The sequence below is a fragment of the Ranitomeya imitator genome, chromosome 6, assembly GCF_032444005.1.
Source record: "Ranitomeya imitator isolate aRanImi1 chromosome 6, aRanImi1.pri, whole genome shotgun sequence".
NCBI lineage: Eukaryota > Metazoa > Chordata > Amphibia > Anura > Dendrobatidae > Ranitomeya > Ranitomeya imitator.
The window spans coordinates 129,901,862-129,926,847 of NC_091287.1; the positions used below are offsets into that span (position 1 = coordinate 129,901,862).

The 24,986-nt window shown below is 42.4% G+C and overlaps 1 protein-coding gene across 1 annotated transcript in view; it reads left to right on the plus strand.

Moving 5' to 3' along the window:
• The first annotated feature begins 2,510 nt into the window (after nt 1-2,510).
• Nucleotides 2,511-24,986, plus strand: part of LOC138643322 (contactin-associated protein-like 2) — a 342,436-nt gene continuing 319,960 nt past the window's right edge. Inside the window, exons 1-4 of the mRNA XM_069732251.1 lie at nt 2,511-2,555; nt 2,889-3,093; nt 3,698-3,854; nt 23,198-23,325. Coding sequence (XP_069588352.1) covers nt 2,511-2,555; nt 2,889-3,093; nt 3,698-3,854; nt 23,198-23,325 — 535 coding nt within the window. The remainder of the gene's footprint in view (nt 2,556-2,888; nt 3,094-3,697; nt 3,855-23,197; nt 23,326-24,986) is intronic.

The window sequence follows — 24,986 nt, forward strand, 5'->3', positions numbered from 1 at the left end:
AACGATCCGTTTCGCTCAACCCTACCTTTAACTACTGAAGAGGTGCACTAGTGACTTGGATGGCGAGACACTGCTACAGCATGAAACAGCATCAGGCCACATCATTGCAGTGAGCTATATTTATATTAGGGAAAGACTTGTTAACCAAACCGAGCTGGTCTGGAGAAGCCGGAGGGGAAGTCACCCAATGTATTACTGACCCGGCTCAAATTGTGTTTTCTTTGAAAAGTGGCAGCATTTAAAAGTAGAATATCTCTTACAGTAATGATGGAGCTTGTCACTATTTTATACTGTTCTTGTTTACGGCAGCATGAAAATGATGAAAGGTTCTCTTTAAGTCATTGCCTGCAAAACTGTAATTCATTTAAAGCGTTTATTGAATGCCAGAAAATTGTTCAGTAATTTATCTCTATTGTTATACCTCTGAATCAATGAAAAGCCAAGTGAACTTTAAAAGTAAACAATATGCATGCTTAAGAACACTTTATTAGACAGGAGTGAAATGAAAATTAGTTACTCCCGGAAGATTTATATAGTATACTCTACATACTTTGACTTTGACTGATACGTAATACAATCTACACTGCAAAGACATTACATTTAAGATATGTACAGTATGTATATACAAGTGGGTGAAATAAGTTTTAAAAACATTACTAATTTTCTAAATAAATATATTTCTAAAGGTGCTATTGACATGAAATTCTCACCAGATGTCGGTAACAACTAGTGATGCGCGAGTATACTCCTTGCTCGGGTGGTCTCTGAGTATTTTGGCATGCTCAGAGATTTAGTTTTCGTAGCCTCAGTTGCATGATTTGTGACTGCTAGACAGGCTGAATACATGTTGGAATTCCCTAACAAACAGGCAACCCCCACATGTATTCAGGCTGTCTAGCAGTCGCAAATCATGCAGCTGCGGTGACAAAAAACGAAATCTCCGAGCACGCCAAAATACTCGGAGGACACCTGAGCATGCTCGAGAAAACCCGAGCAACGAGTATACTCGCTCATCACTAGTAACAACCAATTTAATCCACACAGGCAAAGAAATTAAACTATAGATGTGCATAAATAAGGTATGTGTAATAATGAGAAATGACAAAGAGGAAAAGTATTGAATACATGAAGAAAGAGAGATGAAAAAAAGTCATACAAAGTCAATACACCAACTGAAATCAATTAGTAATTAGAAAGCAATCCCACCACTTAATGAAAACTAATATCAGCAGGTTCAACTGACGGCCTAGAAAAAGGTGTCACATTACCAAGGTGCCACACAAGAAACATCGCATGATGGGAAAAACTTGTGAGCTGTTTCAAGATCTTCACAACCTTATTGTTGCAAATCATACTGATGGAATTGATTGCAGAAGAATTTCTAAACTACTGAAGGTTCCATAGAGCACGGTTGGGGCCATAATTTGGAAGTGGAAAAAACATAATTTCACCACAAACCAGCCAAAACCAGGTGCTCCCCACAAGATTTAAGTCAGAGGAATGAAAAAAACTTATCAAAACAGTTGTCCAAGATCCAAGGACTACCTGTGGAGAGTTACAGAAAGACCTGGCATCAACAGGTACAATTGTTTCAAAGAAAACTATAAGTAATGCACTCAACATCCATGGCCTGCATGCACACTCACTATACAACACTTCATTGCTGAACGAAAAGCATGTTCAAATGCATTTAAAGTTTGCTGAACAAGATTTAGACAAGCCTATGAAATACTGGGATAATAGTCTTGTCAGATGAGAACAAAATTGAACTCTTCGAATGCCATAACACTCACCTTGTTTGGAGGTCAAAAGGCACTACATATCACCCCAAAAAAACACAGAGTGAACAGTGAAATTTGGAGGTAGAACATTATGGTGTGGGGCTGTTTTTCAGCATACAACACTGGCAAACATCATATAACTGAAGAAAGGATGTATGAACAAATGTGCATTCTTGATAAAAATCTGCTGCCATCTACCAGGATGATAAAAATGGAATGAGAGTGGACATTTCAGAAAGACAATGATCCCAAACACACAGCCAAGTAACCTCTCAATTGGTTTCAGAGGAAGAAAATGAAGCTGCTAGAATGATCCAGCCAATCACCTAACTTAAATCCAACAGAAACATTATGGAAGGAACTAAAGCTCAGAGTTCATAGAAGAAGCCCATGGGATCTTCAGGACATATTTATGCACAACATAAACTTATGTTGTGCATAAATATGTGATTCTTCAGAATTTCTTTTAGTCTTTGCCTGATGAAGAAACCTGTGTAGTCTCGAAAGCTTGCAATTTGTTACCATCTTTTCAGTTAGCCATTAAAAGGTATCAACCACTGAGCACTCTCAATTCTAAATATTTTTCTATCTACTGGCTAACACGGTACCAAGATATTTATCTTTCCTGGACACTGGAAGGCACTGAATGCTGAATGGAGAGTGATGCTCATCTTGTTTCTTTTTAGAATTCCCCATAGATGTTTTGACTGGGTTCAGATCAGGAGCGACATGGCCACTGAATCACTTTTACCCTGTTCTTCAGAAATGCAAAAGGTATGTGTTTTGGATCATTTTCATGTTGGGAAATTGCATGTCTACCAAGGACACAGAGTCATGGTAGCATCTTCTCTAGAAGATGGAGCAGCACATCTGTGAATTCATGATACCATCAATGAAATGTAGCTCCCTGACACTAGCATCACTTATACTGTCCCCATTTTTAAGTGAAACATAGTGGTGTAGTTTCTTTTTTGTGGGACTGCATGAGTCACAGATGTCCTGCTCTACCTTGAAATAGAAGATGCTCTCATCACTCTGTGCCCTTAGTACACATGCACTTTCTAGCATGACAATAATCCAAAACACAGATATGTTGCATTTCTGAAGATCAAAGGGGTGAAAGTCATTCAGCAGCCAAGTACTTCTCCAGATCTGAACCTAATTGAATACTCATCGGGAATTATCAAGAGACAAGTTGATCATCACTTTCCATCCAGCATCCAAGCTCTAAAACAGGTCATTCTTGAAGAACAGAAAAAGATAGATGTTACAATATGTCACCAACTTGTTCATTCCATGCCCAGAAGACTTGGTGCTTTCCTTAAAAAGTTTTTTATGTGTGGTGTATTCATTTGTGCATTGACTAATTTGAGTAAAACTGAAAATTTTGTAATGAAAGTTACATTATTAACCTTAGTTTCATGTTGTGGGTTAAAAAAATGTTCTATGAGACTCAGTTTTGTCAAAGTTTTGGAAACTGTTCCTGTGTTCAGTGAGATACTAATATCATAATTTTCAAAGGGGGTGTGCTCATTTATGCTGAGAAATATATATGGTACTTTTTTTTCTCATGATTAGAAATTCATTGTTAGAGTGAGGTTGCCAATAAGATCCCAGTCAGCAACTGTCAGGTGATTGTCTTCAAGTTGAGTAGTTTATTTCTGATCTTTTTGGGCTCATTGTTGTGTCAGAGTTTTGGCTCTACAAAAGATCCTTAAATACTCTGATCAGCCAATCTGACCCTGTAGATATGTACAGTCACGGCTTTCCAAAATATATCATTTCCTGTAATGTCACTTGTCAGTTCATTATGAGATGTTAAATTGGATAATGTATTTGTTTTCCTGTCTACTTTTGAATAATTAGTCCCATTTATGTAAATCGCCGTTAATATTGAATTTTTTTTATCTTTCCAGATGGAAATCCTTACACATGGTGGGTTGGGAAAGGAAATGAAAAACACTATTATTGGGGAGATTCTGGACCTGGCATTCAGAAATGTTCATGTGGAATTGATAGGAACTGCACTGATGGAAGATTCCACTGTAACTGTGATGCTGACCAAAGACAATGGTAAGTAATGTCATACACTATCCTTTTATTAATAGACCACACTGATGAAAGATTTTGTTGGACTGTGCAAAGAATTGTCTGGACATAAAAAAATGATGACTTTTGCTTAAGTTAGGCAATCAATATTGAATCTGTGGTGGTCTGGCATCCAGCACTTCCACTGATCAGCCGTTATTAATTTCACCACCAGATCCCCACCAATCTGATATTGATAACCTATACAAAGGAAATTGTATGCCTGTATAACCACTTTAATGATCATTAAAAAAAATATAAAACATTTTTCTATTTGGTTGTGCCAGCACAGATGTATTAATTTATCGATGTACAGACAGAAGATGATTTCAACTCCAGAGGATGAGATGAAAAGCATTTATTCATATTGATAACTTCTATTGATCATGATTTTGCATGCATTCATTGTTTCTTTGATTTTATCGCTTAACCCCTTTCTGACCTCAGATGGGATAGTACGTCCGAGGTCAGATCCCCTTTGATGTGGGCTCCGGCGGTGAGCCCACATCAAAGTCACGACATGTCAGCTGTTTTTAACAGTTGACATGTGCGCGCAATAGCGGCGAGTGGAATAGCGATCCACCTGCCGCTATTAACTAGTTAAATGCCGCTGTCAAACACTGAAATACAGAAATATATATATATATATACAGTACAGACCAAAAGTTTCTCATTTAAAGATTTTTCTGTATTTTCATGACTATGAAAATTGTACATTCACACTGAAGAAAGAAAAACAAAAAACTAATATATCCAAATAACTTTATTTATAACACTTTTAGGATTAAAAACTAACACAACACCCAAACCCAATTAGCGGGAGTGGGTAATAAAAGCCTGGCCCGAATATATCAAGGGCAAAGGGTGGGAGTAAGTGGACTGAAATACAATACTATGCATCCCTATACTGCTCCCTGCCTATCTGCGGAGGTTGGCACCCTCTTGGACGCAATATGGCGCCCCCGCTCCCGTCGACTGTCTCTTAAAACCCTATGGATCCCTATACCTAGGTGGGAATGCTGTACCTCTACCAATATAACCAAATAGCCCACAACCTAGGGCCCAAATAATAATACTAGTCTATACCAAACCGACGCCAGGTGGTAATTCACCAAAAACACCATACAACACCCGGTCTGACCGTACACAAGCCCTATACACTTATACACTGCCTACTATTAAAGGCTAGGACACCCTATAGAGTCCCTAACCAGACAACCCTGCCTACCAGCGGAGGTTGGCACCCTCTTGAACGCAAATGGCGCCCCCGCTCCTCGGCGGCTGCCCCTAGCTTCCCCTCACATAATCCCTCAAATACTAGGGATACCGTCTCTGGGTAGTGCCTAAGGGGCTACACTAGTGACTTATAGTGACGGTGCCCTGTAACTCGGTCAGACCCCAGAAAACTATATAAATAGATAACTTGAAAAGTACCCGGGCCAGCAAAGAGCAAAATATACCTAGATATTAGAACATACAAGTTAGAATTATACCACAAGTAATCAGGTATTAATGTATATTGGAAGATACAAGTTGAAATTATATCATAGATAATAAAGCACTCATATAAACCTCTGAGCTGGTCAGCATACATCTCCGATGTGATTCAAACACACGGAACTCCATTTTCCCATATGCCTCCTGAGGAACCACATCATGGGGGGGAAACGCGTAGAGGCAAGACCTGAACACAGATAAGTGTATCAGGTTTTTTAATTGTTTTTGGTATTTCACCATTTGTGTATCACTTTGTTAGTTATGATATCTGTGTATATGTATTTTATGGTACTGTTTTGTTGGTTATGCGCTTGTTATCCATATACCCAGTAGGATTCATGTGTATTTTTTCCAGCACTTCCTACCCCTTGCTCCCTTCTTCAACATGGCGCCTTCGGTCTCTTGTCTTATGTGCGCATGCGCGCTTTTTCTCTGGCCCCGCTGGATGCCGACTTGATTGCGCGTTCACCGCCTGGCACCACAGGGCCCTGTGGCGGCCGGGGGGATGGCGCAGCATCAAGTGGGTGCCCTAGGGTCCGGTATCTTGATCGCTGCTCTTTGTTAGGCGATCTTGCGCCTTGTGTTGTGGTGGGTGCAGCGGTTTGAAGTTGCCGTGGTTACCGGCATTCATTTCCGGTTTGACTACGGCTACTTCCGGGATAGTGCGGTATATAAGTTTACACCAGGCATCTCTCCATCAAGCCCCCTGAAGAAGGTGTGTTGCCGAAACGCGCGTCGGGGAGGGCGCACGGTCCCAGGGTGGGTTGATACTCCACTACATATATACAAGGTAAGCGCCGCACCGTGGCTATACTTATGCATTTGTGTATTTGGTATCCTTGTAGCAGTGTTGCTACTCTGTAGCAGGGTCTCAGTTTGCATATGACCTATTGGTAACTGATTAACGTGATGTGACCCTGGTATAATCCTAGCACTGCTTCGTATACTATTATATATGAGCCTATGCGGCTGCGGTAGCTCCCAGCAACTTGTGTGTATTACTGGTCTACATTTATATGCGGATGTTCCCCTTCTCCTGGTCCCTTGCGCCTATGGTGGTTTTACACATCGGTGTTGTATGTGTGTACACCATGTGGCGTTCTTCCCCACCTGTTCTCTGTTTTGTCTGTATTTTACTGCTTTTTGTAATAAAGATTTTTTCTACTATTTTGAATTATATTGACTTTTTGGTCGTTTTTTTCGGTCCTTGTGGATCATATGTTTAGTTCTTAACAGTTGTTGTAGAGATGTGTCTGCTGCTTGAACTCTGTGCGGCATTGACCTGGTTTCTAATCTGAGCTACCGTTAACCTGCGATATCTGAGGCTGGTGACCGGATAAACTTATCCTCAGAAGCAGAGGTGACTCTTGGTCTTCCTTTCCTGGGGCGATCCTCATGTGAGCCAGTTTCTGTGTAGCACTTGATGGTTTTTGCCACTGAACTTGGGGACACTTTCAAAGTTTTCCCAATTTTTCAGACTGACTGGCCTACATTTCTTAAAGTAATGATGGCCACTCATTTTTCTTTACTTAGCTGCTTTTTTCTTGCCACAATACAAATTCTAACAGTCTATTCAGTAGGACTATTAGCTGTGTATCCACCAGACTTCTGCACAACACAACTGATTGTCCCAACCCCATTTATAAGGCAAGAAATCCCACTTATTAAACCTGACAGGGCACACCTGTGAAGTGAAAACCATTCCTGGTGACTACTTCTTGAAGCTCATGAAGAGAATGCCGAGAGTGTGCAAAGCAGTCATCAAAGCAAAAGGTGGCTACTTTGAAGAACCTAGAATATAAGACATAATTTCAGTTGTTTCACACATTTTTGCTAAGAATATAATTCCACATGTGTTAATTCATAGTTTTGATGCCTTCAGTGTGAATGTACAATTTTCATAGTCATGAAAATACAGAAAAATCTTTAAATGAGAAGGTGTGTCCAAACATTTGGTCTGTACTGTATATATATATATATATATATATATATATATACAGTTTATATATGATAACTATCCTATCTCATCGTAACTACTGCAAGCATTGGAATTTAGTATTATTTAAGCATTTTATAAAACAAGAAAATCTGTCCAATAAGGGTAATAGGAGTATTTTTTTGTTTTTGGTACATAAACTTTATCACTTCCTTACTTGTCTCGCTATGATAAAAATGTATTTAATGATTTTCAGTTAATCAGGTAGCGGTAAAGGGCAAAGTGGATAAAATCTAAGAAGAAAGATTGATTCGGCTCTCTGGGTTAAGAGCACTTGTGCGCTTATCGAGGCTTATCCAGCACTTGTTTTCTTTTTTAATGATGTGAAATAAAGTATTACAGGATTTTACTACACACCCAAAGAGCTGAAATATATTTTCCTTCTCACTCATGTTGGTACCTGACAATGGCAAAGTCCTGGGTGGAGATGTATAAATGCAGGACTGGTTAGCTGGCTGATTTCTAACATATGAGGATAAAGTGTAACACTGTCAAAAAGACACTAGTTGCAAAATGAAAGGAATAAGTGTTGCAAAGCATAGACATTAGCAACAGCTCATGGATCCCAGACTATAGCACATACTATTGTTTTTTTCAGTGGCAGAATGGCATTTGATCTACCTTTGTAAATGTTTTTCCCAGCAATATGCGCTCCTGAAGGATGATGTCATGCCATTATACCTGAGGAAGACTCCAAGAAGTCGAAAGCAGTTGTATTTTAGTTTGAAATAAAAATCATCCTTAAATCAGAATATCGAGTTCCATCATCATCCATCAGAAACGCATATTGCTGGGAAAAACATTTGCAAAGTGTTAACGCCTATGAAAGCACTGTACAGTGCACTCATCAGTTCCCAGATCTCTGCAGAAAACTGAATAGAAAGAGGAATGGAGTGATCCATGGATTGGATCTATACGCAATATATCAAAAAACCAAAAAGGTGAGTGGATTCACACTGAGTATGCACCTTTGGAAACTGACAACTTCACTCAGAAGTCTGCGTGTTAGGTCTTGAGTTCCCGCTTCTGCACAGGGGGAATCTCGAGCCGTCTCCGCTGCGGTCCCCCATTCCTGTCCAGCCGCAGTGGAGCCTGCTCAGCAGGGACGTCGGTCCCAGCGTCTTGCTCGGTCTCACTCTGTTCAGAGAGTTACTGCTGCTTCTTCAGCTCCTGCCATTAAAGTCAGTGCTGGTCAGCAGCGAGTGGACTTCTCTGGGACTAAGTCCTTGTCTGCGCACACTGAGCATGCCCAGGGCAAGATCTCCCGTTGGAGATCGAGGGTCATGTGCTCAGACTCTGCAGCGCATTCTATTGGTCCTCTTGGCAGGTCTTGGAAGGGCAAAGTTTCTGTGGCCACTTCCTGTCCTGCAACTAAATAAACTGCGCATGACCGCACGGCCATGCGCTAGTGTACAATTGAATACGTGTGTTTGTTGTGAGTGCAAGTCGTTCATTAAATACCCCTACCCTATTGTATGACTGTTTGCGTATGGAGTATGGCTGCTATCTAGCGCCCGACTAATCACTCAACGTGTCACACACGTATCAGCGTCTATTGCTGTGACCGCCAGTGCGGTGCCACGCGCCAGTGTGCGCTTCCTGACCCACGTCTGGGTGCTTAGTGGTGCCTGCCAGCACGGCACAGTTCGCACTTCGGTGCTATAATTATATATTTCCTTACACACCCAGTAGCGGTGTAGTGCCAGCAAGGGTCTAATCGGACTACAATCCCTGTTGGGGTTAAGTTCGCTGACCACTTGCTCGCGCTCTATGTGCGGTACCGCGGTCCTGTGATGCAACAGGATCGCTTTCTTCACGCTGGGTGAAGTTTAACCCACGCGTGTATACTTTTGAATACCGCCATATAGTCTGTCATTTCCTAGCAGCAGGTTTCACCTGCACGGTGGACCCCGGACTGCGAACGCATCTATATCATCTCTCTTGGTGCGTTCCGCCAGTCCTAACATTACACTAGCGCCAGGGTCTGGCTAGTGATGACAGACAAACAGCAATCTCTGCCGTATATCCAGCAGCTGGAGGGTAGGTTGGCGGCTCTCGAGAGCGCGACCTCAGCTGTGGATGTTACTGCAGTAGCTGTACAGGCTGCCAGCGTGGCTGCAGCAACTATGTCCATTGCCACCCCTGTTCCGACATTATCTCGCCTCCCGCTGCCAGAAAAATTTTCTTGTGATAGCAAGTTTTGTAGGGGATTTGTGAGTCAGTGCTCTGTTCACCTCGAGCTCCTGGCTGCACGTTTTCCCACAGAGCGGGCTAAGGTGGGATTTATTCTGTCTCTATTGTCGGACAGGGCGTTGGAATGGGCTATGCCGCTGTGGGAGCATGGCGATCATGTGGTGCAGAGTGCTCCGCTGTTTCTGAGCGCTCTGAAACAGGTCTTTTTAGGACCTCAAGTCACCCATGATACCGCGCTCCAATTGCTGGCATTAACTCAGGGGGAGTCCTTGGTCAGTCATTTTGCCGTCCAATACCGCACCTTAGCATCTGAGCTGGATTGGTCGGATAAAGCTCTTATCCCCATATTTTGGAGGGGCTTGGCTGACCACGTAAAGGACGCTCTGGCCACTAGGGAGATTCCTGCCACACTGGAGGAGTTAATAACTGTCTCCACTCGAATTGACCTCCGTTTTAACGAGCGGAGGTTAGAGCGAGCCCAGTGTAGGCAGAGGTTTCGGCTGGCTCCTACTTTCGCCAAACCTCTGGAATCTCCGGTCCTGGTTCCTGAGTCACATGAGGCCAGGGAAGTGTCACAAGCAGGATCTAAGTCCCGGACCGCTTGTGCACTCAGGGTCTGTCATGTTTGCCAGCAGTCAGGACATCTAGCCACCAGATGTCCTCAGCGGTCGAGGAAACGTCAGCGTCTAGTGGTAGTAGGTGGAGGTACACTAGACACGGCGACGTTTGCCTCTAAGCTGTCCTTTAAGGGGACAATTACTATTGGCTCATTCTCCCACTCGGTAGAGCTCTGCGTGGATTCTGGGGCGGAGGGCAATTTTATGTCTTCTGCCTTCGCCCAACGTCACGCAATACCCCTGGTTATGCTTGCTCAACCAGTAACGGTGCGAGTGGTGAATGGGTCGACATTGCCCTCACAGATAACACACCAGACCATCCTTTTTACTCTGTCCATGTCGCCATCTCATCAGGAGATAATTTCTCTGCTCGTCATTCCGGAAGGAATTGATGAGGTCCTGTTGGGAATACCTTGGCTACGGTACCACTCTCCTCATATCGAGTGGTCCTCAGGCAGAATTCTGGGTTGGGGTGAATCTTGTGGGGGTAGGTGTCAGAGGGAGTGCGTTCAGGTTGCTACTACTGAGGTACCCGCAGATCTATCCTCTCTCCCCAAGCAGTATTGGTCTTATGCAGACGTGTTCTCCAAAAAGGCGGCGGAGGTCCTTCCGCCTCATCGCCCCTATGACTGTCCTATTGATCTCTTGCCTGGTGCTGAGCCTCCCTGGGGTCGAGTTTATCCGCTATCTCTCCCGGAGACGGAGGCAATGTCACAGTACATCCAGGAAAATCTGGCAAGAGGATTCATTAGGAAGTCAGTGTCACCTGCTGGGGCAGGGTTCTTCTTCGTGCAGAAGAAGAATGGGGAATTGCGCCCATGCATAGACTACAGGGGTCTTAACGCCATCACCGTTAAGAATAAGTATCCTTTGCCCTTGATATCTGAGTTATTCGATAGACTTCGGGGAGCAAGGGTATTTACTAAATTGGATCTGCGGGGTGCTTACAACCTGATTCGCATCCGTGAGGGGGACGAATGGAAGACGGCCTTTAACACCAGGGATGGGCACTATGAATATCTGGTGATGCCCTTCGGGCTCTGTAATGCCCCAGCCGTTTTCCAAGACTTTGTGAATGATATCTTCCGGGATATGCTTTCCACCTCGGTCGTAGTCTATCTGGATGATATTCTTATCTACTCTCCAGATATTGACTCCCACCGGAGAGATGTTTGCAAAGTCTTCGACCTCCTACGGGCAAACTCCCTCTATGCCAAGTTGGAGAAGTGTATGTTTGAGCAGGAGTCTTTACCTTTCCTGGGCTACATCATCTCGGCCCAGGGATTGGCTATGGATCCTGCCAAACTACAGGCAGTGATGGACTGGCAGGAACCCCATTCTCTGAAAGCGGTGCAGCGCTTTATGGGGTTCATAAATTACTATCGTCAGTTCATCCCCCACTTCTCAACCCTGGTAGCTCCCTTGGTATCCCTCACCAAGAAGGGAGCGAATCCTAAATTGTGGTCCGAAGAGGTCTCCAAGGCCTTCACTTCTATTAAGTCCCACTTTGCTAGCACTCCCATCTTACATCGTCCTGATGTGGATAAGCCATTCCTAATGGAGGTGGATGCCTCATCCGTTGGTGCAGGAGCAGTCCTCTATCAAAAGGATGCTCAAGGTCGGAAGCACCCATGCTTCTTCTTCTCAAAGACCTTCTCACCAGCGGAGAGAAATTACTCCATCGGGGATAGGGAGCTGCTGGCAATGAAGTTGGCCTTTTCGGAATGGAGACATCTCTTGGAGGGTGCTCAGTTCCCATTCCAAGTCTTCATGGACCACAAGAATTTGGTCTATTTACAGACAGCCCAGCGGCTGAATTCTCATCAGGCCAGATGGTCCTTGTTTTTCTCCCGGTTCCACTTCACTCTACATTATCTCGCCGGGGAGAAGAACATTCGTGCTGACGCTCTCTCTCGCTCCCTGGAGTCAACTGTGGAGGAGGAGGACGAGCCTCGGCTCATTGTCCCTTCAGAGAGTCTGAGAACCGTAGCTCCGGTTTCACTTGAGTCTGTGCCTCCGGGCAAGACTTTTGTTCCCATCAATTTGCGTCCGGAGGTTCTCTCGTGGGCTCATTCGTCCAGAGTGGGTGGACACTTTGGGGCAAAGAGGACATCTGAGTTGTTGGCGAGAATGTATTGGTGGCCACATATGGTTCGTGACGTTGGAGACTACGTTTGGGCATGTGTCTCTTGTGCCAAAAATAAGTCTCTCCGTCAACGGCCAGCTGGGTTGTTATACCCTCTGCCGGTGGCAGACAGGCCTTGGGAGATGGTCGGGATGGACTTTGTGGTAGGTTTGCCCAAGTCACGTGGCTGTACTGTCATTTGGGTTATCACTGACCATTTTTCTAAGATGGTGCATTTGGTGCCGCTTCCTCGGCTACCGTCTGCACGGGCCTTGGCAGCATTGTTTGTTAAACACATCTTCCGTCTTCACGGTATGCCAGACAAAATTGTCAGTGACCGGGGTCCCCAGTTTGCGTCTCGGTTCTGGAGAGAGCTTTGTCGCCTTCTCAGTATCGAGTTGAATCTCTCTTCGGCATATCATCCCGAGACGAATGGGTTGGTGGAGAGAGCCAACCAGACCTTGGTCACATATCTGCGACATTTTGTCTCTGCTAAGCAAGATGACTGGGCATCTTTGCTACCGTGGGCGGAGTTTGCTCTTAACAATGCTGTAGCTGACTCCACTGGACAGACCCCATTCCTCCTTAACTATGGTCAGCATCCGCAGATACCTGTGCCCATGCCCGTGTCTTCCACTGATTCCAGGGTGGCAGACTGGGCTGTGGAGGCACGGGACATTTGGGATCGCACTCAGGATGCCATTCGGGCTTCCAAGGAGAGAATGAGGTCCTCCGCCGATGTTCATCGGCGCCCCGCTCCGACCTTTGCTCCTGGCGACTTGGTAACATCAGGCTGCGAGTTAAGTCCACTAAGTTTGCTCCTCGCTACTTGGGTCCCTTCAAGGTTCTCGAACAGGTTAATCCTGTGGTCTACCGCCTGGCTCTTCCTCCACGCTTGGGTATCACCGACACCTTTCATGTGTCCCTCTTGAAACCCGTATACATGTCCCGGTTTTCCGAGTCATCTGCCGGGACATCAGGTTCGTCTACGGACGATTACGAGGTGAACGCTATTTTGGGGTGTAAGGTGGTACGCGGCAAAAAGTTCTATCTGGTCGATTGGAAAGGTTATGGTCCAGAGAACAGGTCATGGGAGCCTGCTGAAAACATTCGGGCCCCACAGCTCATTGCTGCCTTCGAGCGTAGCGAGGCCCAAGGAGGGGGGGGCCCTAGGAGGGGGGGTAATGTTAGGTCTCGAGTTCCCGCTTCTGCACAGGGGGAATCTCAAGCCGTCTCCGCTGCGGTCCCCCATTCCTGTCCAGCCGCAGTGGAGCCTGCTCAGCAGGGACGTCGGTCCCAGCGTCTTGCTCGGTCTCACTCTGTTCAGAGAGTTACTGCTGCTTCTTCAGCTCCTGCCATTAAAGTCAGTGCTGGTCAGCAGCGAGTGGACTTCTCTGGGACTAAGTCCTTGTCTGCGCACACTGAGCATGCCCAGGGCAAGATCTCCCGTTGGAGATCGAGGGTCATGTGCTCAGACTCTGCAGCGCATTCTATTGGTCCTCTTGGCAGGTCTTGGAAGGGCAAAGTTTCTGTGGCCACTTCCTGTCCTGCAACTATATAAACTGCGCATGACCGCACGGCCATGCGCTAGTGTACAATTGAATACGTGTGTTTGTTGTGAGTGCAAGTCGTTCATTAAATACCCCTACCCTATTGTATGACTGTTTGCGTATGGAGTATGGCTGCTATCTAGCGCCCGACTAATCACTCAACGTGTCACACACGTATCAGCGTCTATTGCTGTGACCGCCAGTGCGGTGCCACGTGCCAGTGTGCGCTTCCTGACCCACGTCTGGGTGCTTAGTGGTGCCTGCCAGCACGGCACAGTTCGCACTTCGGTGCTATAATTATATATTTCCTTACACACCCAGTAGCGGTGTAGTGCCAGCAAGGGTCTAATCGGACTACAATCCCTGTTGGGGTTAAGTTCGCTGACCACTTGCTCACGCTCTATGTGCGGTACCGCGGTCCTGTGAAGCAACAGGATCGCTTTCTTCACGCTGGGTGAGGTTTAACCCACGCGTGTATACTTTTGAATACCGCCATATAGTCTGTCATTTCCTAGCAGCAGGTTTCACCTGCACGGTGGACCCCGGACTGAGAACGCATCTATATCATCTCTCTTGGTGCGTTCCGCCAGTCCTAACACTGCGCTTCCCATTTCTCTCCCTATAAACCCCTCTTGTTTTATTTTTGATCTACCTTGAGAACCTAGGTAAGCTTTTCCTCCTGGGAGCATTCAGCTTTCAGTCATACTGTCCTGAGGTCATGGCTGCTGTCACTGCACAGAAGATGCCCTGGCATTCAGACTGACAGCCTGCTCTGCAGGACATCAGCCGTAAGGGCAGAGACAGACTGCCGTATTCCTCGTGCGAGAATCGCATCATAAACCTCGTACTGGCTGCTCGCTCTCCTGACCTGAGCTTGACAGCTGCATAGTAATCCATCACGCTGTCTTGCTCAGGTCAGGAGAGCTGCCAGGCCAGTCTGTGCAGTGCCGATACGATTCTCGTGCTAGAGAAATACAGCAGTCTGTCTCTGCCCTTAGTCAAAGGGTCGGGTCCTTGCATATAACCGCTGTGCACAGTGACACTAGCCAGAAGATTAAAACTACCGTAATTTTCTCCCAGAAGCCACGCTTTCAGTACGGAGACCAGGTACCTTTCTAATGCTATTATCCTGCAGAATAACCCCATATCTGCAAGTTAATTGTCATTCGACCTGACAGGTTCACTTTAAGTTGCATCCTTTAAAATATCCAAATAAGTCATATTTCAACTATAACCTATTATTTCATTTATTATCGTCACCACTAAAAACTTTACCCATATCTTTAATTTAGCACTTTGCAACCACTTATTCCTAGATCCTAGATCTGCAGTTGTAAATTTTGGAAATCACAATAAAACTTTGTGTTGTTGTCACCAACAAACCGCAAAGAGACTGTAACATCTGAACACATTCTATCATATTAAAACCACTGATAGGTGAACTGAAAAAACTGGTTACCTCATAATAGTTACACTTTTCCCGTATAAGTCAGGAAGCTGTCAGTCAGCAGGTTCCAGCAGATCCACCAATATTCATTGAAATAGGGTCAAATGTGAATTATCCAGTTGTGGCCACTATGCTGTTGCTGTAGCTGTCCTTTTCCACTCCGAAACTAAGCACATCCAACCACTATGAGCCCTGGGAACAGCAGATCAGAGTGGGTACCGGATGTCTCACCCCCAACGTTCTGGTAATGAAAATAGGTAATCAATATGGAAGTACCAACCCTTCACCAGCTACAAACACTAACAGTGCATCCTCAAGGGGTATGAAAAAAATCAGCTGTTGATTTTACTGCAAATCAAACTGCAAAACATGAATTTTTAACTTGAGGATTTTGTGCCGGATTTGCCATGCATTTCCTATTATGCATTCTAGAGTCTGAAATCTGCAGCAATTATTTGCAGAGAGAATTAACATGCAGTGGATTTAAAATCAGCTCCAGTTGTCCATTTATATGAAGATTGTTTTTGCAGTATATGGATGGTATCTATTAAAATCTCATCTGTTTGGCAGCTATAGTAATAGATTTTTCACCATTTGTGTGAATGTACTCTATGTTTCCTACTTGTAAATATTCTGAAGGGACCCATTACTTGGGAAATTTGCTGCTGCTACGAAAGTGTTTCCTTTTTTATTAAACTTCAATGTACCATAATTGGAGGATTATATTGAGGTTCAGTAGGACTTCACTGAAAGTATACTGCAGACCAGGAGCCTCAAACACGTGTCCCATGGGCACCATGTGGCCCGAAGCTGCTTCATGCAGCCTGCAGGCACTGGATCACCCATGGGGATTGTGGCTCGATCCTGGGGGAAGCTGACATCAGCAATTCATTTAAAGGGACTCTGTCACTTCAAATTGGCGGGATATTTTAATGACTTTTTACCTGTCCGATGAGCGGCGTTTCATCTTCATCTCTTCACCCCGTCTGTCCCTGTTGTCCGTAATATGTCAATGAATTAGAGTACAGTCCAGACCAAAAGTTTGGACACACCTTCTCATTTAAAGATTTTTCTGTATTTTCATGACTATGAAAATTGTAAATTCACACTGAAGGCATCAAAACTATGGATTAATACATGTGGAATTATATACTTAACAAAAAAGTGTGAAGCAACTGAAAATATGTCTTATATTCTAGGTTCTTCAAAGTAGCCACCTTTTGCTTTGATGACTGCTTTGCACGCTCTTGGCATTCCCTTGATGAGCTTCAAGAGGTATATATGAAAAGACAGCAACCAGCAGCACTCAATCAGCCAGGATGCACGCTCCAACGTCCATGGATCCACTGGACCAATACTCACAATATAGAAAAAGGAGCAGCATCCATTCCAGGTGAAAGATATATAAAGTCTTTATTCCACCACCATCATACAACGTTTCGGCCTGGCATGGTACTTGACAAAGGCCATGCCAGGCCGAAACGTTGTATGATGGTGGTGGAATAAAGACTTTATATATCTTTCACCTGGAATGGATGCTGCTCCTTTTTCTATATTGTGAGCTTCAAGAGGTAGTCACCGGAAATGGTCTTCCAACAATCTTAAAGGAGTTCTCAGAGATGCTTAGCACTTGCTGGCCCTTTCGCCTTCACTCTGTGGTCCAGTTCACCCCAAACCATCTCGATTGGGTTCAGGTCTGGTGACCACCCCACCACTCTCCTTCTTGGTCAAATAGCCCTTATACAGCCTGGAGGTATGTTTGGGGTCATTGTCCTGTTGAAAAATAAATGATCGTCCAACTAAACGCAAACTGGATGGGATAGCATGCCGATGCAAGATGCTGTGGTAGCCATGCTGGTTCAGTATGTCTTCAATTTTGAATAAATCCCCAACAGTGTCACCAGCAAAGTGCCCCCACACCATCACACCTCCTCCTCCATGCTTCACGGTGGGAACCAGGCTTGTAGGGTCCATCCATTTACCTTTTCTGTGTTGCACAAAGACACGGTGGTAGGAACTAAAGATCTCAAATTTGGACTCATCAGACCAAAGCACAGATTTCCACTGGTCTAATGTCCATTTCTTGTGTTCTTTAGCCCAAACAAGTCTCTTCTGATTGTTGCTTGTCCTTAGCAGTGGTTTCCTAGCAGCTATTTTACCATGAAGGCCTGCTGCACAAAGTCTCCTCTTAACAGTTGTTGTAGAGATGTGTCTGCTGCTAAAACTCTGTGTGGCATTGACCTGGTCTCTAATCTGAGCTGCTGATAACCTGCTATTTCTGAGGCTGGTGACTCGGATAAACTTATCCTCAGAAGCAGAGGTGACTCTTGGTCTTCCTTTCCTGGGGCGGTCCTCATGTGAGCCAGTTTCTTTGTAGCGCTTGATGGTTTTTGCAACTGCACTTGGGGACACTTTCAAAGTTTGCCCAATTTTTCAGACTGACTGACCTTCATTTCTTAAAGTAATGATGGCCACTCATTTTTCTTTACTTAGCTGCTTTTTTCTTGCCCTAATACAAATTCTAACAGTCTGTTTAGTAGGAGTATCAGCTGTGTATTCACCAGATTTCTGCACAACAAAACTAATATTCCCAACCCCATTTATAAGGCAAGAAATCCCACTTATTAAACCTGACAGGGCACACAGTGAAGTGAAAACCATTTCCGGTGACTACCTCTTTAAGCTCATGAAGAGAATGCCAAGAGTGTGCAAGCAGTCATCAAAGCAAAAGGTGGCTACTTTGAAGAACCTAGAATATACTAAATATTTTCAGTTGTTTCACACTTTTTTGTTGAGTATATAATTCCACATGTATTAATTCATAGTTTTGATGCCTTCAGTGTGAATGTACAATTTTCATAGTCATGAAAATACAGAAAAATCTTTAAATGAGAAGGTGTGTTCAAACTTTTGGTCTGTACTGTACGTGTGCGCCATAATTTGCGCGTGCGCAATGCAATCTTCAGTCGCACATGTGCAGTATGCTTTGCCCAACTGCAGGCCAAGCCGACAAGCATTACAGTGCATTCGCCCACGCACGAGGTCCCGTAAGCATTTTGCCGTGTTGCGGGACATAGTGCGCGGGCGCATTTGCAGTAATGCTTTTTGGCTTTGCCCGCAGTTGGGCAAAGCATACTGCGCGTGCGCGACCAAAGATTGCATTGCGCACTGGTCAACTATGGAGCACAAGTACTCTAATTCACTAACATATTGCGGACAACGGGGACGGATGGGGTGGAGAAATGAAGATGAAACGCCGCCCATCGGACAGGTAAAACGTCATTTAAATATCCCGCCAATTTGAGGTGACAGAGTCCCTTTAAGTTGAATGCCGGTCCTTGGAAGCACATTCATTTGAAATGTATCACGGTGAAGACACCAGCTCTCTGCGCAGCTATACTGATGCAAGCTGCCAGCCAATGAGAGGGTGACATGATGGTGCAGGCAACATTTGATGTTAATCTCATGAAGTGCCCAGGCTGTGAAGGTAAAGGGGACGCTCTTCACCAAGGAAGCAGATGTCAGGTGAAAGATTTTTTAATGTGTATGTAAAACTTGGCACAATTAGGGAAGTAACTACATGAAGAGGAACAGGATGGGATATTACTATAAGATGAGAATATTATTACAAGATGCTGACCAGAATGGGGACATTACAACAAGATGAGGACAAGGACGGGACATTACTTTTAAGATGAGGATGTTACTACAATATCCTGATCAAGATGAGGACATTACTACAAGATGCTGACCAGGATGGGGACATTACTACAAGATGGAGACATTACTACAAGATGGGGACATTACTACAAGATGCTGACCAGAATGGGGACATTACTACTACAAGATGCTGACCAGATGGGAAAATTACTACAAGATGGGGACATTACTACAAGATGCTGAACAGAATGGGGACATTACTACAAGATACTGAGCAGGATGGGGATATTACTACAAGATCGGGACATTACTACAAGATGCTGACCAGAATGGGGACATTACTACAACTACTACAAGATGGGGACATTAGATGTTGATCAGAATTACTATATAGTGCTAATTGTAAGACAAAATTACTATATGAGGCCAATTAGAGGACACAAAATGGAAATAAAAATTGTAAAAATGTAAAAAAAAATCTAAATAAAGTATGACTTTTTTTATAATAAATATGCTGTTTTATGTATTAACTAAATGAAACAAAAAAGTGCACGTTTGTTATCGCCGCACCTGTAATGACCTAAGTTATAAAACCGTATAATAACCTATACAATGAATGCCATTTAAAAGAATAAAATAAAAAACAAGCCAAAAATTTTGAAAAGGTGAATAGAAAAAATTATATGGTACCACTAAAAATGTCATCTCGCCCTGCAAAGAATGAAGCCCTTCAAATTCACATTTTTTCTAAGTGTGACCCATACAACCAGTCGAGTTTAAGACCCCCTGCTGTACAATGTAATACAATGGTGCTCATAAACCCTTGTTTTTTATTCTTTTATAATTGATACATGTTTGATTTCACAATTGATTGGCATTATCCCCTTCCTACCATGTGCTATTTTTATAACTGACGGAAAAACATTTTAACCTCCTCGTCAACAGGATCTGAATGTGACTACTATGCCCCGGAAAAATAAAACAATTATATCTTCCTTTTTTATTAGTCATCCTTGCATATTTATAGATGCATAAAACTGTTTTAAGAAATTGAGACAACTGCAACTTAGAACATCTGCACGTGAATTAATATGAAGGAGTGGGCGTTTCGCACAAGGGAGTCTTAACAGTTGAATGAGACTTTGCCAACAGCTACATTTTTAGCAAGGTCGTCTGTTTACCGAATGGAAACTTGAAAAAATGATCTAATTGGCAATAAAATAATAGCAACAGACATATGCCTGTTCCTACAAGCAGAGGAAATTGACAAGTATCTGTATTTTTCTTGCTTTATGGCAGACTTGTTTTTTTTTTTAGAGGAATAACATCAGTTAATTACTTTGTTGCTTTGCCATTAGCGGAAATGTGCTTGTAATTTCTTAGGCATTAAGCTGTAAATAATTATTTCTGATGAATGGCAAAGCATTTAAAATGTTGTAAAAATGGATGTTTGAGTCATTTGCAAATAAAAACACTAAAATACAGCTGTGTGCATGGGAAGATTTCACTGGAAACTCAAGTCCTTAATTTAAACCTCCGACCTTTAAAAGCCTGTGCTTATTAAACCAGCGTTTTAGCGCTTCATCATCCCAATGAAGCAGAACAAATGAGTAAGCAAATTATTTCTAAATAAAAGAGTGCTTACAAAGTTCTTCTATTTTGAGGCTAGAAGAATGACTATACCATTTATTATCATCATTTTAATAAAGTGTAAATTCTTCTCAATGTCATTGGGATCCTTGGGCACACCAGAGAAGTTCTTTATAATTAAACATAGTCAAAATTAGTTTGTTTTTTCTAATGCCCATGTTATGGCATGCAGCTATTATAAAGGACAATCACAATAAAGGGTTTCTCTTATTTTTATTACACATTTTCATTTAAACTTCCTATACTAATAAGCTGACTGTAGAGTGTCTGTATATTGCGAACCTCAACAACCAGCTGTAATCCGAAGAAAAAAACCTGGCATAAATGCATCATTTCCCTATCGTGCCACCACAGGATAAATGGAGTACTACACATTTCTCTTAAAAATGAATATGCTGTTGTACCATACTTTTTGTTTAAACCACTTTAGCTTAGCTAGGGTCCAAATTTTCCCATGAACGATGAAAGGAGATGGTGAAAAGGTGGAGAGAACAGTCAAAGGTACACTGAGCATCAAGGCGACCTTCACACGACCAAACCATTTAGTTCCTCTACGCACCTGCTTATTTTTCCATTTTTTTCCCCTGATTTACAGAAGCCAAAGAAGGGTAGACATAGATAAAAAAAAAAAATTACCGGTAGTTGGGAAGGTGCACTGAACTGTTTGGCCACTATAAAGGTGCACCAAGCGCCTGTGCTTGGTTTAAAGACTCATTTTGCGCTGATAGTCTCCATTTATCTCTAAATTCACTAACAGTGTTTTTAAGGTTTCTAAGACAGGCAGACCTTCATTGAAAAAGTCCAATGTGACTTTTGAGAGGGTAAATTAGACTGAATATATCTACTTATACGGCAGACTGCTGAGAGGATTACCACTGCCACAGAAGTAACACAACAGTGAAGATTATCAGGAGCCAATATTTTTGTTAATAATAATTTATTACAATGGTTTTAGTAAATGTTCTATATTAGTTTTAATAAGCCATTGTGCACTTAATAAGTATTTCTATTAAATACTAAATTAATAATAAATATTTTTAAAGATGACCAGGCCAGTTTTGGCTCTTATTTCATTTCTGCAGCTCCATTGAATATTCAATTTTTTTTTTGGGGGGGGGAGTTAAATCCACCATAAGGTCCGAAACATATGGCCCTGTTATTTAGTGCTGAATTTAGTTTTACCAAGGGGGTGTTGCTCTGCATAATTACTCCGTGAGTACCGCCCACTTGTAAAGACCATAAAAATTAGAACTAAATGAAAAGAATATCTCTTGAATGATGTGGCAGCTTTAGAAAAAAAATGTAATACTCAGAGAAGCATATGACTAAAATAAGGCAAAAACTGCCTACTTTTGACGTAATTAATAACAAATGTAATACACCATAGTATACAGTTTTACAGAATTGTATGTTAAACATAAAGTATACAATTTTCATTGCAATCTTGCATGCATTTAATCTTATCTTACAACCGTGAAAGTCCACATAAGCCAAAACATCATAATTAGAGTTGACTCATTAAACCAAACATAATACTTTCTTCCTGGGAATCTTTGAGATAGGTGTGCTCCAGCACAGGCCCATAACAAAAAAACTTAAGTTGTGATGGCATTTTACAAAATGACGTTGAGGAAATAAAGGATACCATATTGCTTTCATTTTGCTTCTTGCACCGAATTCTCAAGGATAGAAAAGGATAGAAAATAATCCTAGATCTCCACTGCAAGTAGCTTGTTGTGCTTACTACAATCTGCCAGCAAGTTGTCTTATTAATTTAGGTGTATGCAAGAGATTTATGAGCTTTGCATCAAACAGACAGCCACAACAGCCGTAAATATGTATTAAGAATTTTCAAGTATAGAATTTTACATTTATCTGGATAAAACCAAGGAAATGAGCTGAAGCATAAGTTGGTAAACGTGCAATGTGTAAGAGCATGCAAACACTGTAGCCATTTCACAGACAAAATCCAAGAAAAAATTGAAATGAGCATATTCCCTGTAGTAATAAATAAGTAAATAATAATAGTACATGTGAATAAAAAAGGTAATTAGTTAACACTGCTTTGATAAAAAAAAATGTAAGAGCCATCCCACTGTGACAAGGTGTACCCAATCAGGACGGTCCTATCCTGTCTTTAGTATTAAAATCTTACCTTGTGTCAGCCGACCTCAATGTAGACAAGGGCAAAGAAGGACAGGGGCCCGAATGTTCACGCACCTATCTACTATGTCTGAATAGTTTTGCCCCTGTCCTGCTCTGCCTCTATCTACATTAAGGCTAGCTGACATAAGGTAAGATTTTAGTACTAGAGACAGGATAGGACTATCCTGATTGGGTACACCTTGTCCAGGTCGGATGGCTTTTACATTTTCTTTATCAAAGTAGTGCTAACTAATTACCCTTTTATTATTTACATGTACTATTACGATTTACTTATTTATTTGCTAAAGGGTATATGTTCATTTTGTTTTTTTCTTGGGTTTTGGGTTTTCTCTACTTAGATAAAATAATCTTTTAAATAAACAGTATACGCAATGGTTCTTTGTCATATTTAAGCTAAATATCAAATAATATCTCATTTCTGTTATAGGAGAAAGGATGATGGCATTTTGTCTTACAAAGATCATCTACCAGTGACTCAAGTGGTGGTTGGAGATACATATCGGTCATCATCAGAGGCCAAGCTGACTATTAACCCTCTGCGCTGTTATGGAGACAGTAAGTCAGACATCTTAATTTAAAATGTTTATGTTAAATACATGTTTAGGAAAATGTAATGGACTTGTATGTAAAAAACTGCCTCATGTCCGCCACTAACAGCCAATCACAGGCCATATCTCATCTTCACATTGAGATCAGAAAAGAAACTCTAAGCTTTGATTGGATACTATGAAAAACGATCACTTTTTCTGTTTCCATAACATAATATTAACAGATAATGATTAATCAACGATTATCCTTAAAGGCAATCTGTCAGATTTTTGCTACCTTATCTATGAGCATCACAAAGTAGAGACAGAGTCTCCAATTTCAGCAATGTATTACTTACATGGAGTTTTTATTTTATCGACAAGATCTTATCGCTAGAGGACTAGTAAACCTGCTGCCATGTAGTCCTTCATACTCATAAGCTGCGTATAACTCCGCCCCCTCCACTGATTGGCAGCTTTCTGCCTATGCCCAGTGTGCACGGAAAGCTGCGAAACAGAGGTGTGGGTGGGATTATACAGAGCTCAGCATTCAGAGAACTGATTGATATACAGAAGACAAAACATCAAAACTGCAGCAAGCAGCCCAGTAAGTGATGTGCAGCTGGAATCATTATGGTGTTCTCAGATGGGGTAGCAAAATCCTGGAGTAGCAAAATTAAAGTGTATAAGACTGAAAGAAGATAATATTTCTATGAGTAATGATAATGTGAAGTTTTCTAGGGTAATTGACCTGGCCAATAAGACTTGCCTTCTAAGCCCGAATGGTTTGTAGAACCATTATTTAAAAAGTAAAAGTGTTTCTGACAGTGCTTATATAATTATTTCATTTGTTCGGGGAAGGTAATAGAGAATGTCTTAGCAGCAGTCATCCTTGTCCTTAATGGAAAACTTCTGCCAATCATACTTACTTTGTGATAAAAGATAATAGTAGGAACATAAAAGGAACACTACACAGATGGGACGCTGCCGCTAATGCCATCAGCTCTGCTATTTATTTCCATATTAACCAGGTTTATTATTGTGCAAATAGCAATCAGTCCTGTGGAAGACGGTGAATATTAGTGCTGGGTTTAATTTTCATGCTCATCAAGTAAAGTAATTAATCTGTTTCTTTGTAATGTTCGATTTTTTTTTATATGGATTGGACAACTTACTTGTTCGTTCTACTTTATATATTTTATTGTTGCGAATGGTAGAATATAATTGCGTTTAGGGACAAAAGAAGAACTTGGAATATGCAATTAATTCTCATGGAAAACTAAAATGTTATCAGGCCTGCAATATAAAGTTCATTTTGTGGTATGTCTTGAAATATAACAGAACAATAGTCTTAAATTAGGGCAGTGAATTAATACACAACTAAACCAATAATGTCAGCACTATTCATAATAATGCATATTAACAGGTCTGGAGGTCCTCAGTGATGGAAACATAAGATTAGGGCTGGGACTACATGGCACCATTGGTTGCGACATCTGTCACTTAATCAACGTTCACTAGATGTCGCTGCTATGTAGCAGCATGATCCAAGCGAATGGAGTCACATTGCGACCTCGAGGGTACAAGAAAATTGCAAGAAGTCCAACATTACCAGGTTTTTAAAAATCTGTGGGACACAATGAGAACCCTTTCACTTGTATTGCCCTGCGATGTGGCAGCGACATCTGG